Source organism: Mobula birostris, chromosome 2 (genome assembly GCF_030028105.1).
Source record: "Mobula birostris isolate sMobBir1 chromosome 2, sMobBir1.hap1, whole genome shotgun sequence".
Lineage (NCBI taxonomy): Eukaryota > Metazoa > Chordata > Chondrichthyes > Myliobatiformes > Myliobatidae > Mobula > Mobula birostris.
The window spans coordinates 25,712,649-25,732,387 of record NC_092371.1 but is presented as its reverse complement, the minus strand read 5'-3'; the positions used below and the strand labels follow the sequence as shown (position 1 = coordinate 25,732,387).

General features: G+C 43.5%; 1 protein-coding gene across 1 annotated transcript in view; it reads left to right on the top strand.

Moving 5' to 3' along the window:
* The window catches only part of LOC140210488 (piezo-type mechanosensitive ion channel component 2-like), a 201,261-nt gene that overhangs the window by 59,731 nt on the left and 121,791 nt on the right, over positions 1-19,739 (top strand). The window contains exons 15-20 of the mRNA XM_072279479.1: positions 4,141-4,301; positions 5,554-5,730; positions 9,748-9,861; positions 12,624-12,824; positions 17,270-17,474; positions 18,368-18,466. Coding sequence (XP_072135580.1) covers positions 4,141-4,301; positions 5,554-5,730; positions 9,748-9,861; positions 12,624-12,824; positions 17,270-17,474; positions 18,368-18,466 — 957 coding nt within the window. The remainder of the gene's footprint in view (positions 1-4,140; positions 4,302-5,553; positions 5,731-9,747; positions 9,862-12,623; positions 12,825-17,269; positions 17,475-18,367; positions 18,467-19,739) is intronic.

Sequence of the window (19,739 nt, the reverse complement as noted above, 5' to 3'; positions counted from 1 at the left end):
CCACTTAAGTTTTTTCGAACATGTTATATTCACTTTTTGCTGACATTCTCGAAGCTAGTCCGATACTGGACAGAGCCCACCGAATTCGACGTTTTAAACCATCAGTCGAAATTAAATCACCAGCCAAAATTAAACCACGTCCTGTAATTCTCTGTTTGCATTATTTCTCAACCAAAGAAGCTATTCTTTGGAATGCAAGGAAAAGGGATAAGTTAATCTATGATGAAGTTCAGATTCGTATAGTGGAAGATTTTGCCCCAGAGGTTTATGCCGAAAGAATTAAATATTGGGAAATGATGGCGGAATTTTAAAAAATGAATTGTCTGCCGTTGCGTTATCCAGCACGTTGGAGGATTACTCCACCAAATGCTCGTCTAAGACGAATTGACTCGCCAGAAGATGGTTGGAAATTTATAAAAGAGTTTAAGTCCACTTTGCAAGCAATTTGAAAGGTTGATCCTTAGCTGGGAATGGTTTGTAATGCCATTGATGAAAGTCCATTTTATCAATGTTCAGATACAGACTTCGATCTGTTGTTGTTAGCTTTAACAGTTAATGTAGTTCTGAATTGAATACATATATATTTACTTATTTTTTCCTTGATTCATAAGTCTTTAATATTAGTTGTAGTAGATATTAGTATTTATCTTTCTTTTTTGAATAAATGGCTGTATATTTTAAATGGATTTAAGATGGCCGTCGTTAACGGTCTTAATTACTGTTAAACATTTTATTAAAATGTATTATGTAATATATATAAATGTATTATGTAATAATATAATATGTATTCTTTGTTATGTCTTTTTGGTGGTGGTAATTTTTTTACTTTGTAAATGGAGCTGCCATCTGGAGACGGGTTAAGGGTCAGTAGTTTAGCATGTCGTTTGCCTATTGGACGATTTCTGGGCTTTCGGAGGAGGTGGGTGGGGCTATCAGGTTAGTTTTTTTTGACTGGGCAGTCCTGAGGTGTTTCTTTTTGTCAATCATTTTGCTGTTCTTTCCGATCGAGTTAAGCTTCGACTTTTCTTCCGATTTGATACATCCTTTAAATTTGAACAAATATGGCGACCCTTTATCCAATATTTTCATTTAATTTGATTTATTACTCTTTCAAGTTTTTTTTCTCGAGGTTTTAGATTTGATCAGAAAGTTTTTCTCCCCTCTTTTTTTGGTTGTATCCTCAAAATGGACTGCCCAGTCCCTTTTTTTTTGTTTGTTCTGTTTAAAACCCAATTTTTTTCCTTTCTCCTTTTAACTGGTAAGAGGAGAATTATTATTTTCTTTTTTTATTATATATTTTATACTAGTTTAACAATATCTGATTTTGACAGTGTCTATTTTAATTTTGGTTGCTGATATATATTTGAACTAATTCTCCTCTTGATTGTATTTGATGGTATCTATGTTTTTTTTAAATCAATAAAAAGAAAGAAAGAAAATCACATTAATTTCATTACCTGAATTTGCATTTCCCAGCTGCTGTTGTGGGATTAAGCTCATACCCTTGGATCAATATTCCGGGCCCCTGGATACCATTGCAGAAACAGCGTGTACTGTCTGTAAGAGAAATAGTGGTTGGCTTCTGGCAAAATGATTTTATCTGTCAGCGATTTTTTTTTCAATTTTAGGTGTGAGCTGGACACTAGGACTTACTCTGAATGTGGTTCTGAGGAACTTTACTAAATGGTAAGGGGAAAAGGGACTGATGAGAGCAGCTATAGACTTGATGGGCCAACTGGCTTCCTACAATGCTGTCATAAGTATGTTAAGTGCGTTACCTTGGGTGTGTAGGATGTGTTCTGGTACCATCGGAGGTTGTGCGTGATGTGCACTCCCACGAGTTTGAAGCTGCTTGGCGTTTCCACTGCTGTCCTGTCAATGTAAAAGGGTGTGTGGGTGATGCAAGTTCTCCTGAAGTTGTTAACCATCACCTTTGTCTTGTTGACATTAAGGAGGTTATTTACCTGGGACCAGGCCTCAAACGCTTCCACCTCCTCTCTGTAGGCTGTCTCATCATTGTTACTGATGACCCCCTGTGTGTCGTGTCATCAGCTAACTTGACAAGGTGATCGCTCAGGTGTTTGGCTGTGCAGTCACGTGTGAAGAGTGTACAGCAATGGACTCAGCACACAACCCTAGGGGATGAAGGGGAGGGAGGAGCGATTGTGCGTCCTGACTATCTGAGGTCTGTTGGTTAGGAAGTCCCAACACCTAGTTACACTGAAGAGTGGGTGTTTGTTCACCAAGATCTGTGAGATAATAGTGTTGAATGCTGAAATGAAATCCAGAAATAGCATTCTGACATGTGTCCTTGTTTTGTAGGTGTGTCAGGGCCAGGTGCATGGCATCTGTCATAGAGCTCTTCTGTCAGTAAGCACACCAGTGAATGTCCGGTGTGGCAGGAATGGAGGTTTTGATGTGAGCCATTGTCAGCCATTCAAAGCACTTCATGATGATTGGTGTCAGTGCCACCAGGCAGTAATTGTTTCATTCTGAAGGTGTAGAGTTCTTTGGTACAGGGCTGACTTGAAGCATGTGGGGACAGCAGTGGGGTTGGATGAGTGATGTGTTGAAGATGCCTGTGAAGACATCAGTGAGCTGGTGTGCACAGTCCTTGAGTACTCAACCTGGGCTGTTTTTTCTGGCCCAGCTGCCGCACGGGGGTTGAGTCTCTGCCGCTACCTTCTCACGACTGCCGCTGTTACAGACAACGGCTGCTCGCCCGGGGGGAGAGTAGTTTTTGTGGCTGGCATGGTGTTGCATACCTCGAGGCGTGTATAAAACTTGTTTAGAACGTCGGAGAGGGAGGCGTCACTGGTACAGTCGACACTCTTTTTCCTCGTGGTCAGTAATGCCCATGATGCCCAGCCACGTATGGCGGGAGTTGTTATTGGGCAGGCGTCCCTGAATTTTTTTGTGTATAGGTGACCTTTGCCCTCTTGAAGCCTAAGCTGAGGCTTCTTCTGGTTGCTCAGAGAACTGTTCTGTTGCCGGACTCAAAGGCAGCGTACTGGGCTTGTAGTAGGGAATGCATCCCTGCATCCAGTCAGGGCTTCTGGTTGGGCTGTGGGATGACTGTTCTTGGGGTACCATCATCTACACACTCATTGATGTAGCCAATGGCAGATGAGGCACATTCTTCGAGGTCTGCATCTTCTCCATTTGTGGCGGCCTCCTTGAACATCTACCAGATAGTCGGTTCGGAACAGTCCTGAAGCATAGAGACTGCCTCATTTGGCCACACAGTGATGGTCCTCTTGACCGGTTTCTCCATTTTCAGCAGTGGTCAGTATGGTGGGATTAACATTATGGGGATGTGGTTAGAGAGGCCAAGATGAAGGCATGGGTTGGCTTTGTAAGTACCACATTTGTTTGTATGAACATGGTCCAATCTGTTCAGCTAGCGGCTATGGTGATGTGTCAGTGGAATTTGGGTAAAATGTCCTGTGGTTAGAAAGGTAGGATAATTGTGTACGAGTGATAGATCCCATGAAAAAGAAACAAGAAATGAAAAGGTGGGATTGAGACTGGACCGGGAGATTACATAGCAAGTGAATTGGAGGGATGTTGAAGAGCAGTCTCGAGTTGCAAATTCACAAGGTTCTGAATTGATATTTGACTCCTTCACTGTGGTCTTGGTGCTGTTTTGCCTCTCCTTATGGTCAGCCCTACTCCAGGTGTCACCAGACTAGAAATAAAGCCATTTTGAAGGGAGCTGTGAGCAGCTAGACCCCCTGGACAGGTCAACAGGTAAAGAAAGGAGAGGCTTTGAATTTGGTTCTGAATACCCAGGAGGAACTGGTGGAGTTCTGCAGGCAAAATCTTGGCTTTGACTTGGAGAGAGTAGCTACTTCCTGGGCCACAATTCCTTCCCCCAGTGATCTGATCCCAAGTTCAACATTGACTTCCGAAGGAGACATATTATTGACTGGAAATGTGTGTAGCTTTGGAATGTATCTTAGCTGTGACATTGGAGAGTAGCTGAATAATAATTTATCTCAGGATATTAGAAGAAGGAACTGTAATCCTTGTACCGACAGATCTGTCCCTGAGACGGTGTTTTCCTCAGTGGAATAGAAGGAGGAGCAAAGGGTTCTTTTCCTAGGAAATGTGAAGAATCTCCTCTCTTTTCCATTGCAGCAAGCCCTTGTCCCTGGAGTATGGTGATTGACAGACTGACCACCCTGTTTCTGAAGTTCCTGGAGTTGGTGAACAAAGCCCAGGTCTTGGTGTGGAGACTGCTGGAACTTCACATCATCAAGATCGTTTCGTCCTTTATCATCTGGATCACACTGAGAGAGGTGAGCAGATTAACTCAGTGAGAATGTGAGGACTCTGACAACTCAACCACACAAGGAGAACAGCATGGACCTGCCAACTACACTGTTCTGAAGTCTGAACAGAGAAATGCCATTTTTGTACAGAATTGACCAGCAGTTACGGATATTGACCAATTGGTAACCTTGTGTAGTTCAAATTCCTTATTTGCAAGAACACTCACCATTCACAATACAGATATTAGAAGTCAATAGAAACTACAGGCTAACAACCGATGATACGTGGAAATTAAGCTAGTTGTCCTTTAGTTAGAGTTTGTGCCTTACATCCGTTGATTACAACCTAATCTTGTTTCCATATGTTAAATGGCTGCAGTCCCCTGCTGTGCAAAGGGAAGCTTTACTCTTCAAAGACCTTTCTTGCCTGGGCCATCTGCACACTAACAGCAAATTATTGTAGTCTAGAGGACATTATCCTAACACTGCCTTTGCACAACTTTCACAAGAGCAGAAATAAGTAGTGCTGGACTGGGTTGGCTAAACTCAGGAAGCTCTTGTCACACTGCACCTTCATACTTAGTACTCCTGCACCCGACCTGGTTGCAAAGCAAATAGAATGTCTTTTAAATAATAAGTAGCATGGATGACCAGGGTGGGAGACAGGAGAAATTTTGGTTTTTCACATCCTGAAATTGAAGAAAAAACTAACTTGGAATACTGATTTAGATTACACTTGATTCAAAGCTAGGAAACACAAGTTCAAAGATGTGAAAATTAATTTAGGACAGCTGTAGCTTCCAGCATCTGGGAGGCAACCTGGCTCTGTCTTCTGACAAGAGGCTGGGGCCAGCAGTTGAATGAGGCCCTACCAATCTTCTGATTCATAGAGATCTTCTGGTCTGGAGATGTAGATGAAGATGCTGGAATTCAGGATTGCTGTGGTGGGTAGATCTAAGGGAAAGGATTGAATGTTAGCCAATGGACATGATAGACCCATCCAATTGATTAAATCATCAATATTTTTACCCACATGGCCAAGTCTGGGGACCCTGACAGACAACAACAAACACATTCAGGATGACTTTGTGTTGAATCGGGTAAGGAGTATTTGACTGGGAAAGAAGAAACAGCAGATATGATCACCACCTTGTGGCCCAACCTCTGATGAACTGACTGCATGGAAATGTATGCATTTAGGTATCAGGACCTTGGGTTATCTTCATGGTTTCTTGTTAAATCATCTGATGGCCACTGAGTGTCTCTGAATCTTTTGCAGGTCTCATTGATGAATTACGTCTTCCTAATCCTCTGGGTTTTTGCCCTGCCCTATTCCTCATTCCGTCCATTGGCATCCAGCATTTCTACTCTATGGGCTTGTGTCATGATTATCTGTAAGATGATGTACCAGCTAAAGGTGGTGAAGATATCCAAGTACTCTAGGAACTGCACTTTGGTAAGCATGATGTTGTAAGAAATTGGAGTGTAGTCGACCGGATTACCCTTTTTGCAAGATGTGATCTGACCTTGGCCCTGCTGCATTTTCCTGAACACTAGTGATGTTTAATATCTCTCTTTGTCTTCAGTGCATTCGATGATTTTGCTTCCACAGCCAGCTGGGGATGGAATTCTAAAAGGTTCACAGCTCTCTGACAGAAGAACTTCTTCAACGAATGACACCCCCCCCCACCACCACCACCATTGTAAACTTATCTACCGAGTTCTAGATTCTTCCACTGAGTGAGGTGTCCTTTCAGCATCCACTCTGTCTAGCCCCCAACCTTCATTCTTCTACTCTCCAACAAATATGGGTTTTTGATGGTCAGTCTGGAGGCTCAGAACCTGTTTCTGTACTCGTAGGGCTTATTTCTGGGAATGAAATGCTTAATTTTGGAATGATTGATGTGCCTGGGCCTGTTCAGAAGGATGAGGGAGTTTCTCAGTGAAACCTAATAGATACTAAAAGGACTGGACAGAGTGGACTTGAAGTGGATGCCTGGAGACCCAATGGAAAGAGAGTCTAAGATCCGAGGGCACAGCTGAGAACAAGGGATGTTTCTTCAGAACTGAGATGCGGAGGAATTTCTTTAGCCAGATGTTGACAAATTTGTTGCAACAGAAGGCTGAGGAGATCAAGTCTTTGAGATGTATTTAAGGCAGAGATTGGTAGGTACTTGATTAGTAAGGGTTATGGGGAGAAGGCAGGAGAATGGGGTTGGAAAAAATTAGCCATGATTGAAAGACAGAGCAGACTCGACATGCCAAACACTCCCGTATCTAACAGTCTTTCATATTTCATTCTGTGATTTGCTGAGCAGCCAATGTGCTTGCCAGAGAATCCAGAGCCAATGGGGTGGTTGCAGATGACTGGCAGCTCACTTAACCAATCACTGACATTGTTTTTTTTTGCGAGGCTCAGGGTCATCCTCGGGATGGAAAATTCAAAGAAGCAAGGAACTTTTTTAAGTGAATTCAGGCATGCGTCAGATGCAAATTTTGAGAAATTAATTATTTTGAATTGATGAGAAGCAGCTGAAATCAATGTAAATTTAATTTAAATATAAATGTGTTGTCACACATTTGAAATAACGGGGATGATTCACAGTTTTAATTGCCAGAAAGTGGAAAATAAGGGGATACGATGACATTATGGTGTGCAGTTCATGACGAGCATCTCATTGGAAGATGGGGCGTGGTGGGGACGGGAAGGAAAGCTGCTGCAGGTAATGTGTCTCAGCTGGGCAGGCAGATTGGGGAACTTCATTCTCACCTGTTCCTTCCCTCTCTTCCTCTCTCACCCATTTCTCTCCATACCTCATACCCTCCCTCGTACATTATTCTCTCAGAGCCTCTTGTCTTCATACACTAAAGTTCAAAGTATATCTGTTATCAAAGTACTTGTATGTTACCATATACTGTAGCAAGACATTTGACGAGGTCCCGCATGGGAGGTTGGCCAGGAAGGTCCAGTCACATGACTAGTGGAGTGCTGGGTCTGTTGTTTTTGTCATATATATCAATGACCTGGATGATAATAACCACATAACAATTACAGCACGGAAACAGGCCATCTCGACCCTTCTACTCCTTGCTGAACACTTACTCTCACCTAGTCCCATCTACCTGCACTCAGCCCATAACGCTCCATTCCTTTCCTGTCCATATACATATGTTGTTAACTGGATCAGAAAATTTGTGAATGACACCAAAACTGGGGGTGCAGTGGACAGTGAATAAGACGATCAGAGCTTGCAGTGGGATCCAGACCAACTGGAAAAATGGCAGATGGAATTTAATTCAGGCAAGTGCATGTGTTGCACTTTGTTAGAACCAATCAGGGTAGGTCTTACACAGTGAACAGTAGGGCAGTGAGGGGTGCGGCAGAACAAAGGGATCTGGGAATACAGGTCCATAATTCATTGAAAGTGGCAGCACAGGTAGATAGGATCATAAGGAAAGCTTTTGGCATGTTGACCTTCATAAATCAAAATATTGAGTATAGGAGATGGGATGTTATGTTGAAGTCTTATGAGACCTAATTTGTGAGTATTGTGGGAAGTCAGGCCTAATTTGGAGAATTGTTTGCAGGTTTGGTCACCTACCTACAGGAAAGTTGTAAGTAAGACTGAAAGAGTGCAGAAAAAAATTACAAGAATGTTGCTGGGTCTGGAGGACCTGAGTTATAAGGAAAGATTGAATAGGTTAGGATTTTATTCTTTGGAATGTAGAAGATTGAGGGTATGATATGATAGAAGTATACAAAATTATGAGACATATATGTAACTCTCGATTCGACGAGTGGCTTCACCTTGGGGAAGACAGCTCCCAGCCCAGTCAAACTTAAGAAATCTTGTTTGGGTGGATGCTGCATGATGTATTCCCCTGTTACAAATCAGTAGCACGAAATAACAAACAGTGCACGATATGTGATTAAAGGATTGAGCTTTATAATTCTTAATTTGACTATACGGTTAATAAAGAAACAAAAAAAGAAAAGGGCCCATGTTCATGAAACAGTCTAATGTGCAACATTGGAACTTGCAGTTCCATCCGTTTGTTCCCTGTCGACCTCTTCCAAGTGTAGCTGACCCTCGGACCCTCGCTCCAAGTCCACTCTGTCCAGTGGTCTACCAACTCTCTCCGTTCGCGTCTTCTCTCCTCATCTCTGCCCGACAAAAGACTGCAAAATCCCTGCTCTCAGACCCACAAGAAAAAACAATATCCCTCTCATTGGATAGCACACATTCCAAAGCCCCATTATCTCTAGTCATAGCCCAAGCATTGCTGCTACAGAAACCATTTCCTTAGCCGTAAAACATTACAGAGAGGCCATTACATTAGCAGCAAAACCTCACAGCGTGTTACAGATAGATACGATAAATGTAAGTAGGCTTTTTCCACTGAGGTTGGGTGGGTCTACAATGAGAGGTCATGGGTGAAAGGGGAAATGTGTAAGGGGAACATGTGGAAGAAACTTCTTCATTCAGAGAATCGTGAGAGTGTAGAATGAGCTGCAAGTAAAAGTTATGCATTTGAACTCGATTTTAAAGTTTAACAGAAGTTTGGATAGATATATGAATTGGAGTGGTATGGAGGGTTATGGTCATGGTATAGATTGATGGGAGTTGGCAGTTTAAATAGTTTGGTGTGGACTGGGTGGGTCGAAGGGCCTGTTTCTGTGTCATATTTTTCTTTGATTCTATGACTATACGCTACCAGGAGATTCACTTTCTTGCAGGCATTGCCAGGAAGAAAGAAATACAGTAGAATTTTACAAAAAAACTACACATAAACAGTTGAAGACTGACAACTACCAATTTGCAAAATATGACAAACTGAGCAAATAAGAATAATTCTGAGAACATGAGTTGTAAAGAGCCCCTGAAAGTGAGTCTGTAGGTCAAAGAATCAGTTCAGAGCAGAGGTGAGTGAAGTTATCCGCACTGATTCAGGAGCCTGATGGTTGTAGGGTGAACCTAGTGGGGGGTTGTAAGGCTTCTGTAACTCCTGCCTGATGGCCATAGGGAGAAGGGAGCACAGCCTTTTCTCCATTCCTCTCTCCACATCTCACTCTCTCTCTCTGTAGATCATTCTCTCTGCACATCACTCCCTCTGCCGTACATCATTCTTTCTATGCCTCCCTCCCTCCCTCCCTCCCTCCCTCATATATCATTCTCTTCAGACTTCACTCTCTCTTGTACATCATTCCTTTCTTTTGCAAGTTCTGAATTGTTAAGTCTTGCTTCTATTAATAGTGCAGGACACCACTTCAGTTGTATGTATTACAAAATAGGATAATGCATTGAACCTGACGTGTTTGAAGAGATCATGGGAAACAGATTCCAGTGAGCTGGATGACAAACCACTGGAATTTCAAAACCGGTGGATACCATATTTTTGGAGCTGTATTACTTTCTGTTGCTTCTTCTGTCCCGTACGCAGTCACATTAACATTTTACCTTGTACTCCTCAGAATGGAAGCCAGGAGCTGCAGTCCACGTCTGCTCTGTACGCAGGACCCATTGACCCTGTGTCTTGGTATGGAGCACTGAGGAAGTGTGAAGATGATGTCCTGCCCTGCCTGCAGGTACATGTTTAAAACACTGGGACTCTATCTGGAGAGACTGTGCTCTCACTGCTGATCAATGTCATGCTTCTCGCCCTCTTTGATTGGCTGTTTGGAATTACTGGTGGGAACACTATAGGACTGACCCCAGTGTACAATTTAGACCACGGTTAGCTCTTTGCTGCCAGCTTCCAGCAGAGATTATCTCTGATAAGTGTGTCTATTACTCACTCGGAGAAATCGGCATGAGTTTTTATCACTATTGCTACCAGGAGCAGGTGTTCAAAATTTGCTATAATTCTCACTTCCAGAGTGAAATGAAATTACTGAGAAAACCAAGGCATACTTGCCAAGAGTTTGCAGATGGGACTAGTATAGCTATGCATTTAATTGTCAGCAGAGACTTAGCAAAGGGCCTGTTTCAGTGTTGTATGACTACGTGGCTATGAAAGTTGCTGGCTCAAACCGGCATCCCTACCTTACAACCTACAGAGGGGTAATCATAATCCCCTTGGGGGAAGGGAAGTGTCAACATTTGGAGTCAGGACCCTTCATCAGGACTGGAAAGGAAAGGATGTGAGAAGCTGGCAGGTGATAGGTGAGACCAGGTGACAGTATGGGGGGGGGGGGTGAAATGGAATGTGAGAAGCTGGGAGGTGATAGGTGAGACCAGGGAACAGTATGGGGGGGGGGGTGAGATGGAATGTGAGAAGCTGGGAGGTGATAGGTGAGACCAGGTGACAATATGGGGGGGGGGGAAATGGAATGTGAGAAGCTGGCAGGTGATAGGTGGGACCAGGTGACAGTATGGAGGGGGTGAAATGGATTGTGAGAAGCTGGGAGGTGATAGGTGAGACCAGGTGACAATATGGGGGGGGGGGGTGAAATGGAATGTGAGAAGCTGGCAGGTGATAGGTGGAAGAGGTGATAGGTGATAGGTGGCTGAAAAAGAAGGAACCTGATGGGAGAAGACAGTAGACCATGGAATACAGGGAAGGAGGTGGGGAACCAGAGGGAGGTGATGAACAGCTCATAAGGGTGGAGAAAGGGAAGAGAAGGGGTGAGGGGCCACCTGAATGAGGGAAAACAGAGAAAAGTTGTCACTGGATTTTAAAGAAATTGATGATGTTGCTATCAGGTTGGAGAGTACCAAGACAGAATATGACGTGTTGTTTCTCTAACCTGTGTCTGGCCACATTAGGGCAGTAGAGGAGGCTGTGGATAGACATGTTGGTGTGGGTATGAGAAGTGGAATTGAAATAGGCGGCCACTGGGAAATCCTGACCCCAGCTAGTGTCACTCACCCTCCCGTGGGTTCAAATCTCACTTCGATGTCATGATGAAGTGCCTCGGCCAGAAATGTCAAATATACTCTTTTTCATAAATGCTGCCTGGCCTGCTGAGTTCCTCCAGCATTTTGTGTGCGTTGCTTGGATTTCCAGCATCTGCAGATTTTCTGTTGTCAAATTTCACTCCAGAGACTTTTGGACAGAAAGCCAGGCTGACGCACAAGTGTGTGATCTGAGGAGTGGTATGATATCTGAGGTGCCACTTTTTTGCATGTGGTGTAAAAATCAGAACCTCATCTGTTCTCTCAGATAAAATCCAGGAACCATTATGAAGAAATCCTAGGCAGTTAACCCCAGGGACTAAAGCAATGTTAATCTATTAATTGGTGTCATGTTTCTGTTGGGGAAGCTGTCTGCAGATTGACTGGGGTATTTAGTATGTTACAGCAATAGCCATACTTGCAATCATCCTCTACTGTAAGGCACTTTGAGATACCTGATGGAGATATAAAAATGCCAGGCTTTCATTGCCTGGTACATTTCCGTCTATACTAGTTTTCGTACTGACTTACATACCGAGATAAAGTGAAAAGCTTTTGTGTGCCATCCAATGAGATCATGCCATACATAATTATATCGAGTTAGTAAAAAGAACACACAATGCATTGTGAGGTGTGGCAGTTACAGAGAAAGTGCAGTGCAGGTAGACATATAAAGTTCAAGGGCCATGAAGAGGTCGACTGGGAGATCAACTGTTCATCTTTTACAGTATGCGAAGTCCACTCAAAGCCTGAAAGCAGCAGGATAGAAGCTGGCCCATGGGAGAGAGGAGAAGAGAGAATGACAGGTGTCCGTTCTTCAGAAGTGCCCTGGCTACCACAATCGTTCTCTTTGGACCTTCTGTATTAACAATTTCAGTACCCAATTGTATTCCTATACACTTCCTCATTCTTTGCTTCTGAAATACTTCCAATACTTTACAGAACCAAATCATCTGTACTTTTGGTGTTGTCAGTATCAATTTTGTATCACTAACATATGTTGTGAAATTTGTTGTTTTGTGTATAGAGTAAGACATCAAAAGTTACTGAAAATTACAGTAGAAAAGCAAATCGTGCAAAAAAAAAAAGGAATACTGAGGTAATTTTCATGGGTTCATGGATTGTTCAGATATTTGATGACAAAGGGGAAGAGCTGCTCCTAAAGCATTAAATGTGGATTTCATGTTACCATACTTCCTCCCTGATGGTGATAATGAGAAGAGAGCACATCGCAGGTGGTGAGGGTCCTTAATGATGGATGCTGCCTTCTTGAGCCACCGCGTTTTGAAGATATCCTCGATGGTTTAATTGATTTAGCTAGTTGAAAATAGATTTGTAATCAATGCTATATACCGGTGATAATGTGATATACTGGCCTGTGTCAGGATACCACAACAGATCATCATCCAGTCCTTTATGTTGTAATTACACCTGTTTCATCTTGTTTGTTTAGAGCCACCTGATTATCCTGGGTTTGCTGGCATTCGAAGTGACTGTTTATCGCCATCAGCAGTACTACAGGCTCCAGAAGGGGTTAAAGACACCCTTGACAGGGACCCTGCTGGACAATATCACTCGGCTACATTTGGACGATGGATTATGGAACTGCATCAAATACTTTATAAACTATTTCTTCTACAAGTTTGGGCTAGAGGTACAGTTTGCCTATAGGCATCCATTCCTCTTTGAGAATTTCAAGAACATCAGTTAATGTGGATTTCATTGTCAACTTGATGTGTCCACAACACTGACACAAGGGTAGAAAACGTGCCACAATGGTTTGCATTTCACATTGTGAGCTCCAGTTCAAAGGTTAAAAAAAGTTTCAGATTTTCATATATTATGAACAACTCAGAAATTTGTATTTCTCCAGATAGCCACAAAACAAAGAAAGAACATGAAAGTTGTTCAGGGAGAAACATCAGGCCCACCCCCCCCCCCCCCCCCGTACAAAAAAGAACGGCATCAACTTCCAAAACCCTCTCCCCCACACAAAAAACTAACAGAACATCAACACTTCCCCTCACACAACAAAACGGAAAATGAACGGGTGATTGAAAAAAATGCCTTTAGTTCTTTAGTTAATACACTAAAACTCCATTAATCTGACACACTGGTTACATTGATACCAGACTGGCAGATTTCCCAGACCATTAGATGTTATCTCATTAATACAATATTGCACTTTTAATTTATGACTTTTTTTAGATGTTTCACAGTGGTGTAATAAACTTTCCAGTTAACCCAGAGAATTTCAAGAGATTGCAGGAAACAGGGTCCCCGTGAGCTGAAAGGGTGCACAGAAGTGGGGTCTCAGTGAGCTTCAAGGGAATGGACTCTAAAGTCGGTGACCAGACCACTGGGACTACTGAACCATCCAAAGTTTGTGTGTGAAAATCCAAATCCTGTTCTTAGAAACAAAATATAAAGGTTGTTTCAGTAAAGGTGAGCATGAGTCTGTCAGATTATTGAGGAAACTAATTCAGGACCTTTAGGGAAGAAAGCTCTCCACACTTTCTCATGTGGACTTCCAGTTCTGCACAACATGGTTGGGTTTGACTGGGTAGGCAGTCAGGTGTCTCAAGCCATTGCTAAGAGTTCAAGGATGTCTCTTAGTGACTTACAACAGCTTGGACTGGAGATGACAGCCTTACCAGTACACACCCCTGGCATGAATAGTGGAAATATGATCATTTGGTAGAAGCTGTAGACAGAGACTGTTGAGGTTCCAGTACATAATTCTCCATAACTTCTGCCACCGCCAACAGAATCCCACCATGAAACACATCTTTCCCTCCCCCCCACTTTCTGCTTTCCGCAGGGATCACTCCCTACGCGACTCCCTTATCCATTCGTCCCTCCCCACTGATCTCCCTCCTGGCACTTATTCTTGCAAGAGGAACAAGTGCTACACCTGCCCCTACACGTCCTCCCTCACTACTGTTCAGTGCCCCAAACAGCCCTTCCAGGTGAGGTGACACTTCACCTGTGAGTCTGTTGGGGTCATTTACTGTGTCCAGTGCTCCCATTATGGCCTCCTGTATATCGGTGAGGCCCAATGTAGATTGGGAGACCACTTCGCCGAACATCTACACTCCATCCGCCAGAACAAGCGAGATCTCCCAGTGGCCACCAATTTTAATTCCACTTCCTATTCCCATTCCGATATGTCCATCCACGGTGTCCTCCACTGTAGTGATGAGGCCACATTTAGATTGGAGGAACAGCACCTTATATTCCATTTGGGTAGTTTCCAACCTGATGGCTTGAATGTCGATTTCTCCAGTTTCCAGTAATGCCCCCCCCCATATCCTTCACCATTTCCCATCCCGTTTTCCTCCCCTCACACCTCCTTGCTTCTTATAGCCTCCCCTGGTGCCTCCCCTCCCCCCCTACCCTTTTTTTTTCTTCCATAGCATTCTGTCTCTTTCACCAATCAACTTCCCAGCTCTTTACTTCATCCCTTCCCTCCAGGTTTCACCTATCACCTGCTGTTTCTTTTTTTGGCGTGTGCCTCTGTATGTGCGAGTCTGTGCGTTGCGTCTGCGTGTGCATACGTGTGCGTCTGTGCGTGTGCATCTGCGTGTCCACGTGTGCGTCCGTGATGATGTCTTTTTCATGGCTTTTACAAGGCGCGGAGCGAGAGAGAGAGACTGTGTGGTGCACCACTCCTCACACAGACATTTTCGCAGTATTTTTTTCCCATTTATTTTTACGAGATCGAGTTGTGATCTTGACTCTCAACCCGGCACGGATGGAAAGCGTACTCGGGAGTGGACCCGACTAGTTTCGAAACCGGGAACCTCCACTCCCGGGTCCGATGCCGATGTCGTTGCGCCACCAGCCAGCCCTCGCCTTCTGTTTCTCTCTCCCCGTCCCCCACCTACTCCAGCTTTTTTTCTTCAGTCCTGCCGATGAGTTTCAGTCCGAAATGTTAAATGTCTTTTTTTCCATAGATGCTGCCTGGCCTGCTGAGCTCCTCCAGCATTTTCTGTCTTTTGCTCGGATTTCCAGCATCTGCAGATTTTCTCTTGTTTGAGATTCTATAACTCTTGATTTCCTCTGTCCCTTACAGCCCTTGCTTTCTCATTCCCAATGGTATAATGTGTAGAAGTTGTTTGGTTTATTCACCATTATTTACTGTGCCTGCACATATATTAATACCGACACATGAATGAATACATTAACAGCCCACTAATTTACATTTACTATGCTGCTTGTCCCTTTTAAAGAAAAGAGTGAAACCAGTTCCCAATGTTGCCAAATTTGCAAAGTTAATCCTAGAACTGGGTACATCATCCATCTCTAGATCCATTCAGATGGGGACTTTCTGTTTCCATTGGACAAATCTTGAACGTATCAGCATATTTCATTGTCAGCTTATCTATAGTCGATGTGGTTGCTTACACCAATTACATTCTTCCAATCCCATTTTGGTTCTTTGAGCCAATCTCTACCCAATAGAAGTGATCTGATTGTGTGATCATCTTTCTTTTCTGCCCATTTTCAGAAACCACACAACACATCTGGCCTGGGGAACTACTGTGGGCACAGCTAGCCAGTCACCAACACCTTTAGCAAACCCGTTTAGCTGTGCTAAAATGTTTGATCAGTCAAAGCTGCTTTACTGCTGAATTCATCTTACGCACATTCAGACTAACCCTTGTTGCATGTTTGTTGGTTAAACATTAAAGTCAGGAAGCTGAGTTTGGGAGTGTATTGTGACTGTTAATTAAGCATAAATCAAAGCATTTAATTGCAAATGAGTAAATCAGTTTTTTATTGTTACATGTACAGTGAAAAACTTTGCTTTGCATGCCATCCATAAAGAACAATATTGGTATTGGTTTAATATTGTCGTATGTACCAAGATTCACTGAAAAGCTTGTCTTACAGACTGTTCATGCAGATCAGATCACTACACAGTGCATTGAGACAGAATAAGCTAAACCAATAACAATGCAGATTGAAGTGTAAATGCTACCAAAAAAGTGCAGTGCAGGTAAACAATAATGTGCAAGATCAGAGCGTGGTAGATTGCGAGGCCAAGGGCCAATCTTATCATACTAGAGGTCTGTTCAAGTGTCTGATAACAGTGGGATAGAAGTTATCCTTGAGCCTGGTGATATGTGCCTTCAGACTTTTGTATCTTTTGCCCGATGTGAGAGGGGAGAAGAGAGTTTGTCTATGGTGGGTGGGGTCTTTGATTATGTTGGCTGCTTTACTGAGACATTGGGAAGTATAGGCAGGGTCTATAAAGAGGAAGCTAGTTTTGTGGTGTGCTGAGCTGTGTCCACTACTTTTTCTTTGGTACAGGGTATTATGTTGCTAACAGGTTTAGTTCATAAAGCTAGAACCAGGTTACTGCAGACACAGCTCTGGCAAATTAATGGTTTATGTTCGGACTGGTTGGGCAGGTAGGATAATGTGAGATGAGCATATTATGGAATAGATAATTACAAGTGTTTTGGAATTGGCTAAATACAGGAGTAATGGAATAGACTGCACAAATGTAATAATGTGGATTATGGTGAGATAACTTAGAGAAGGTTCAGAGAGTGCTGGTGCTACAGTTGAAGTTGTATGGGAATTGATGCACAGGTTTAGGAAGTGTTGTGAAGGACCATGTAGAGATTGGTAGATATTGAATATAGAAACTGTTGAGACTGGTGCTTGTATAGGCAGCTTCATAGGACCAAATGAGGCAGATGAGATTCATGTAGGTGGGAAAGGTCGGCATGGCTGTGGTGGGCTGAAGGGCCTGTTTTTGTACTGTACCGCTCTAAAATCTGTATAGAGCAGTGTGAGGCAAGTAAGTGGAAAGCATGGGAACATTGTGGTCTAGTTACATAATTCACATGACATGAAAACCTTTGAGGTCCAAAGTAAATGTGAATTGGTGCATGCCCTGGAACTGGAGGTCCAGTGGAACCTTTGCTGACCACAGGAGGTGAAATGTGATAATAACAGTGGCTTGGACCCAAGCTTCTTGAAGAGCTCTGGAAAATCTGCATCAATGAGATGAGCACAGGTCAGTGCTAAGCCAAACGACAGGGTGAAAACTGGAGTATGACAGGCATCATTTTGTTTGTTTTCCAGGTCTGTTTCATGATGGCCATCAACTTGGTTGGGCAGCGAATGGACTTGTACTCTGCAATTCATGCCTTATGCCTGACCGCCATTGTCCAGCGGCGTCGCAGGAAGGCCATTGCTGAGATATGGCCCAAGTATTGTTGTTTCATCGCCTGCATCATTTCATTCCAGTATCTGCTGTGTCTCGGGATCCCTCCCTCTTTCTGCAAAGGTGCCTCCTCAAACCAACTGAGTAACATAAAGCAACAAAGCGTTTAGATAGACGTTTAGGGAGAGATTAACCTTGAGGTAACTCGTGCCACTGTGCATTCTGGTGATGTCAACATATGGTCCGTAAACTGCTCCTTGGGTGTTACAGAATAAGACTCCAAGAGATAGCCTACCAACCTGTGTTGCCTATCAACCATCCAGTTCTGCACAAATCTTACACAGACCCATTTTACTCCCCCTCCACTCCCATTAGCCTCCCCTTCACCTCCATGGATTCTCCCACTCAGTTACACACAGGGACTCGTTTAAGTGGCCAGTTAACCCACCAACCAACAATTAACCTGAGGGGAAGTGGCAAACTCCACCCTCAACGGTGGTTGTTATCAATGTACAGTGGGGACTATGGTATCTCCTCTTGTTATTGGATACAGAGACTTGGAAACGTCAAGATGTTTCACCCTGAATATCCACCTATGCATGTGACTTTGACATGGTTCCTATGCTTGCATTAACTCTTGATAAGGTCCACCATAAACTGTTGTATGTGCAAATATAGCCAAAACTCAAAATGCAGCTAAACAAGTTGAATTATTTCACAAGTGACCTGATTCCTGTCAATAATTGCTCTCTATGTCCCTACCAACCTGCCCCATTTCTGTGCTTCACAGCTTCCAACAGGCTTGTCCGCCCTCCCTGGAGCAATGCTTCACCTGGGTGCAGCTGGCTACAATCCCTAAATACTCCCTGTTGTCCCATCATTCAAACACAAATACCAATAACAGAAGCAAAAGGTGGAGTGGGAATTACTCCCAGTGTAGTCTCACAATGAAGAATAGCTTGTTTGCATCAGGAAGCAGGAGAGAGTCCTTCCTTCATGTATGGTATTCTTTACAGATTATCCTTGGAGATCCAGCCTTGGACTGAGTTCCAATCTGATTAAGTGGCTGTATCTGCCAGACTTCATAAGGAGACCCAATCCTATGTTCCTTGTCTGTGAGTATCCAGCATATAAGGTATTGAAATTCCAGTGAGAGAATGTATTTATCTTTACACCTTCATATCCTAGATATGATAGATTAAAAGTCTGATCAGAGCTAAGATTCCAGTTTACAACTGTAGGTAAGTGCCCTGGTTAAGAACATGTTTTATAGGATTGCAACTGCTATGCTGTTAGGCACTTTATTTCAGCAGCCTTTCTGCAGAACACAGTCTGTTCTGTTAACTAAGCTTCATAGACTAGTATTTTGGTTTCTGCTACGACAAGGAGCCATTTGCTTGGTTTAGGAATGTTCTGTCACCCAATCAGGTTTGTCTTGGTAACATTCTGTCCAGGGGGATGCCATGGAACATTCGAGAGAGCTGGGCGGGATCAGACAGTTGGTTAGTTTTGGGTCTTTGCAGGCAGGGGTTGGAAGAGGAAGGAGGAGCGGAGAAGAGCTCAAGGGAAGACACTCACAGACTCCTGCTCAAAAGGGAGACCCTGGTGCTAGGAGTGCTTTGTGTGGTTGAATGGTGGAATGGAGGAAGTGCAAATACTCCTGAGTTGGCCAATTAGTTTATAACAGTCTTCAAGGGAAGTTTAAACTGTGCCTGGTGACGTGGGTTCAGTGGCATGAGTGATTAAAGTGATACAACCAACTACTTCAGAAACGAGCTCCAATGTTTATGTGCACATTTAGACTGGGTTAACTGTAATGGACCTTTTTCCTTTTCTTTTTCTATTAACTGTTAAAGTTGAAATATCTGTAAATATACTTCTACCGTAATTTTATTCCGGTGCAGTGGTCAAGTGGTTAAGGCATTGGACTAGCGACCTGAAGGTCATGAGTTCGAGCCCCAGCCGAGGGACCATGTTGTGTCCTTGAGCAAAGCACTTAATCACACATTGCTCTGCGACGACACTGGTGCCAAGCTGTATGGGTCCTAATGCCCTTCCCTTGGACAACATTGGTGTCATGGAGAGGGGAGACTTACAGCATGGGCAACTGCTGGTCTTCCATACAACCTTGCCCAGGACTGCACCCTGGAAAGTGAAGACTTTCCAGGTGCAGATCCATGGTCTTGCAAGACTAACGGATGCCTTTATTAACTTTATTCTGGTGTAAGGTCTGTTGCTTCCTGGGGAATGGTAACTTTGCAGGGGGCAGTATTGATAGACCATTCACCACAATGTTTGTTCCCTCAGCGGAACATTCCAACTTTCCTGTTTGGTTGAACCCAAATCATACTGACCCTAGACGTGCATGGCTTATTGAAAATGGCCTTC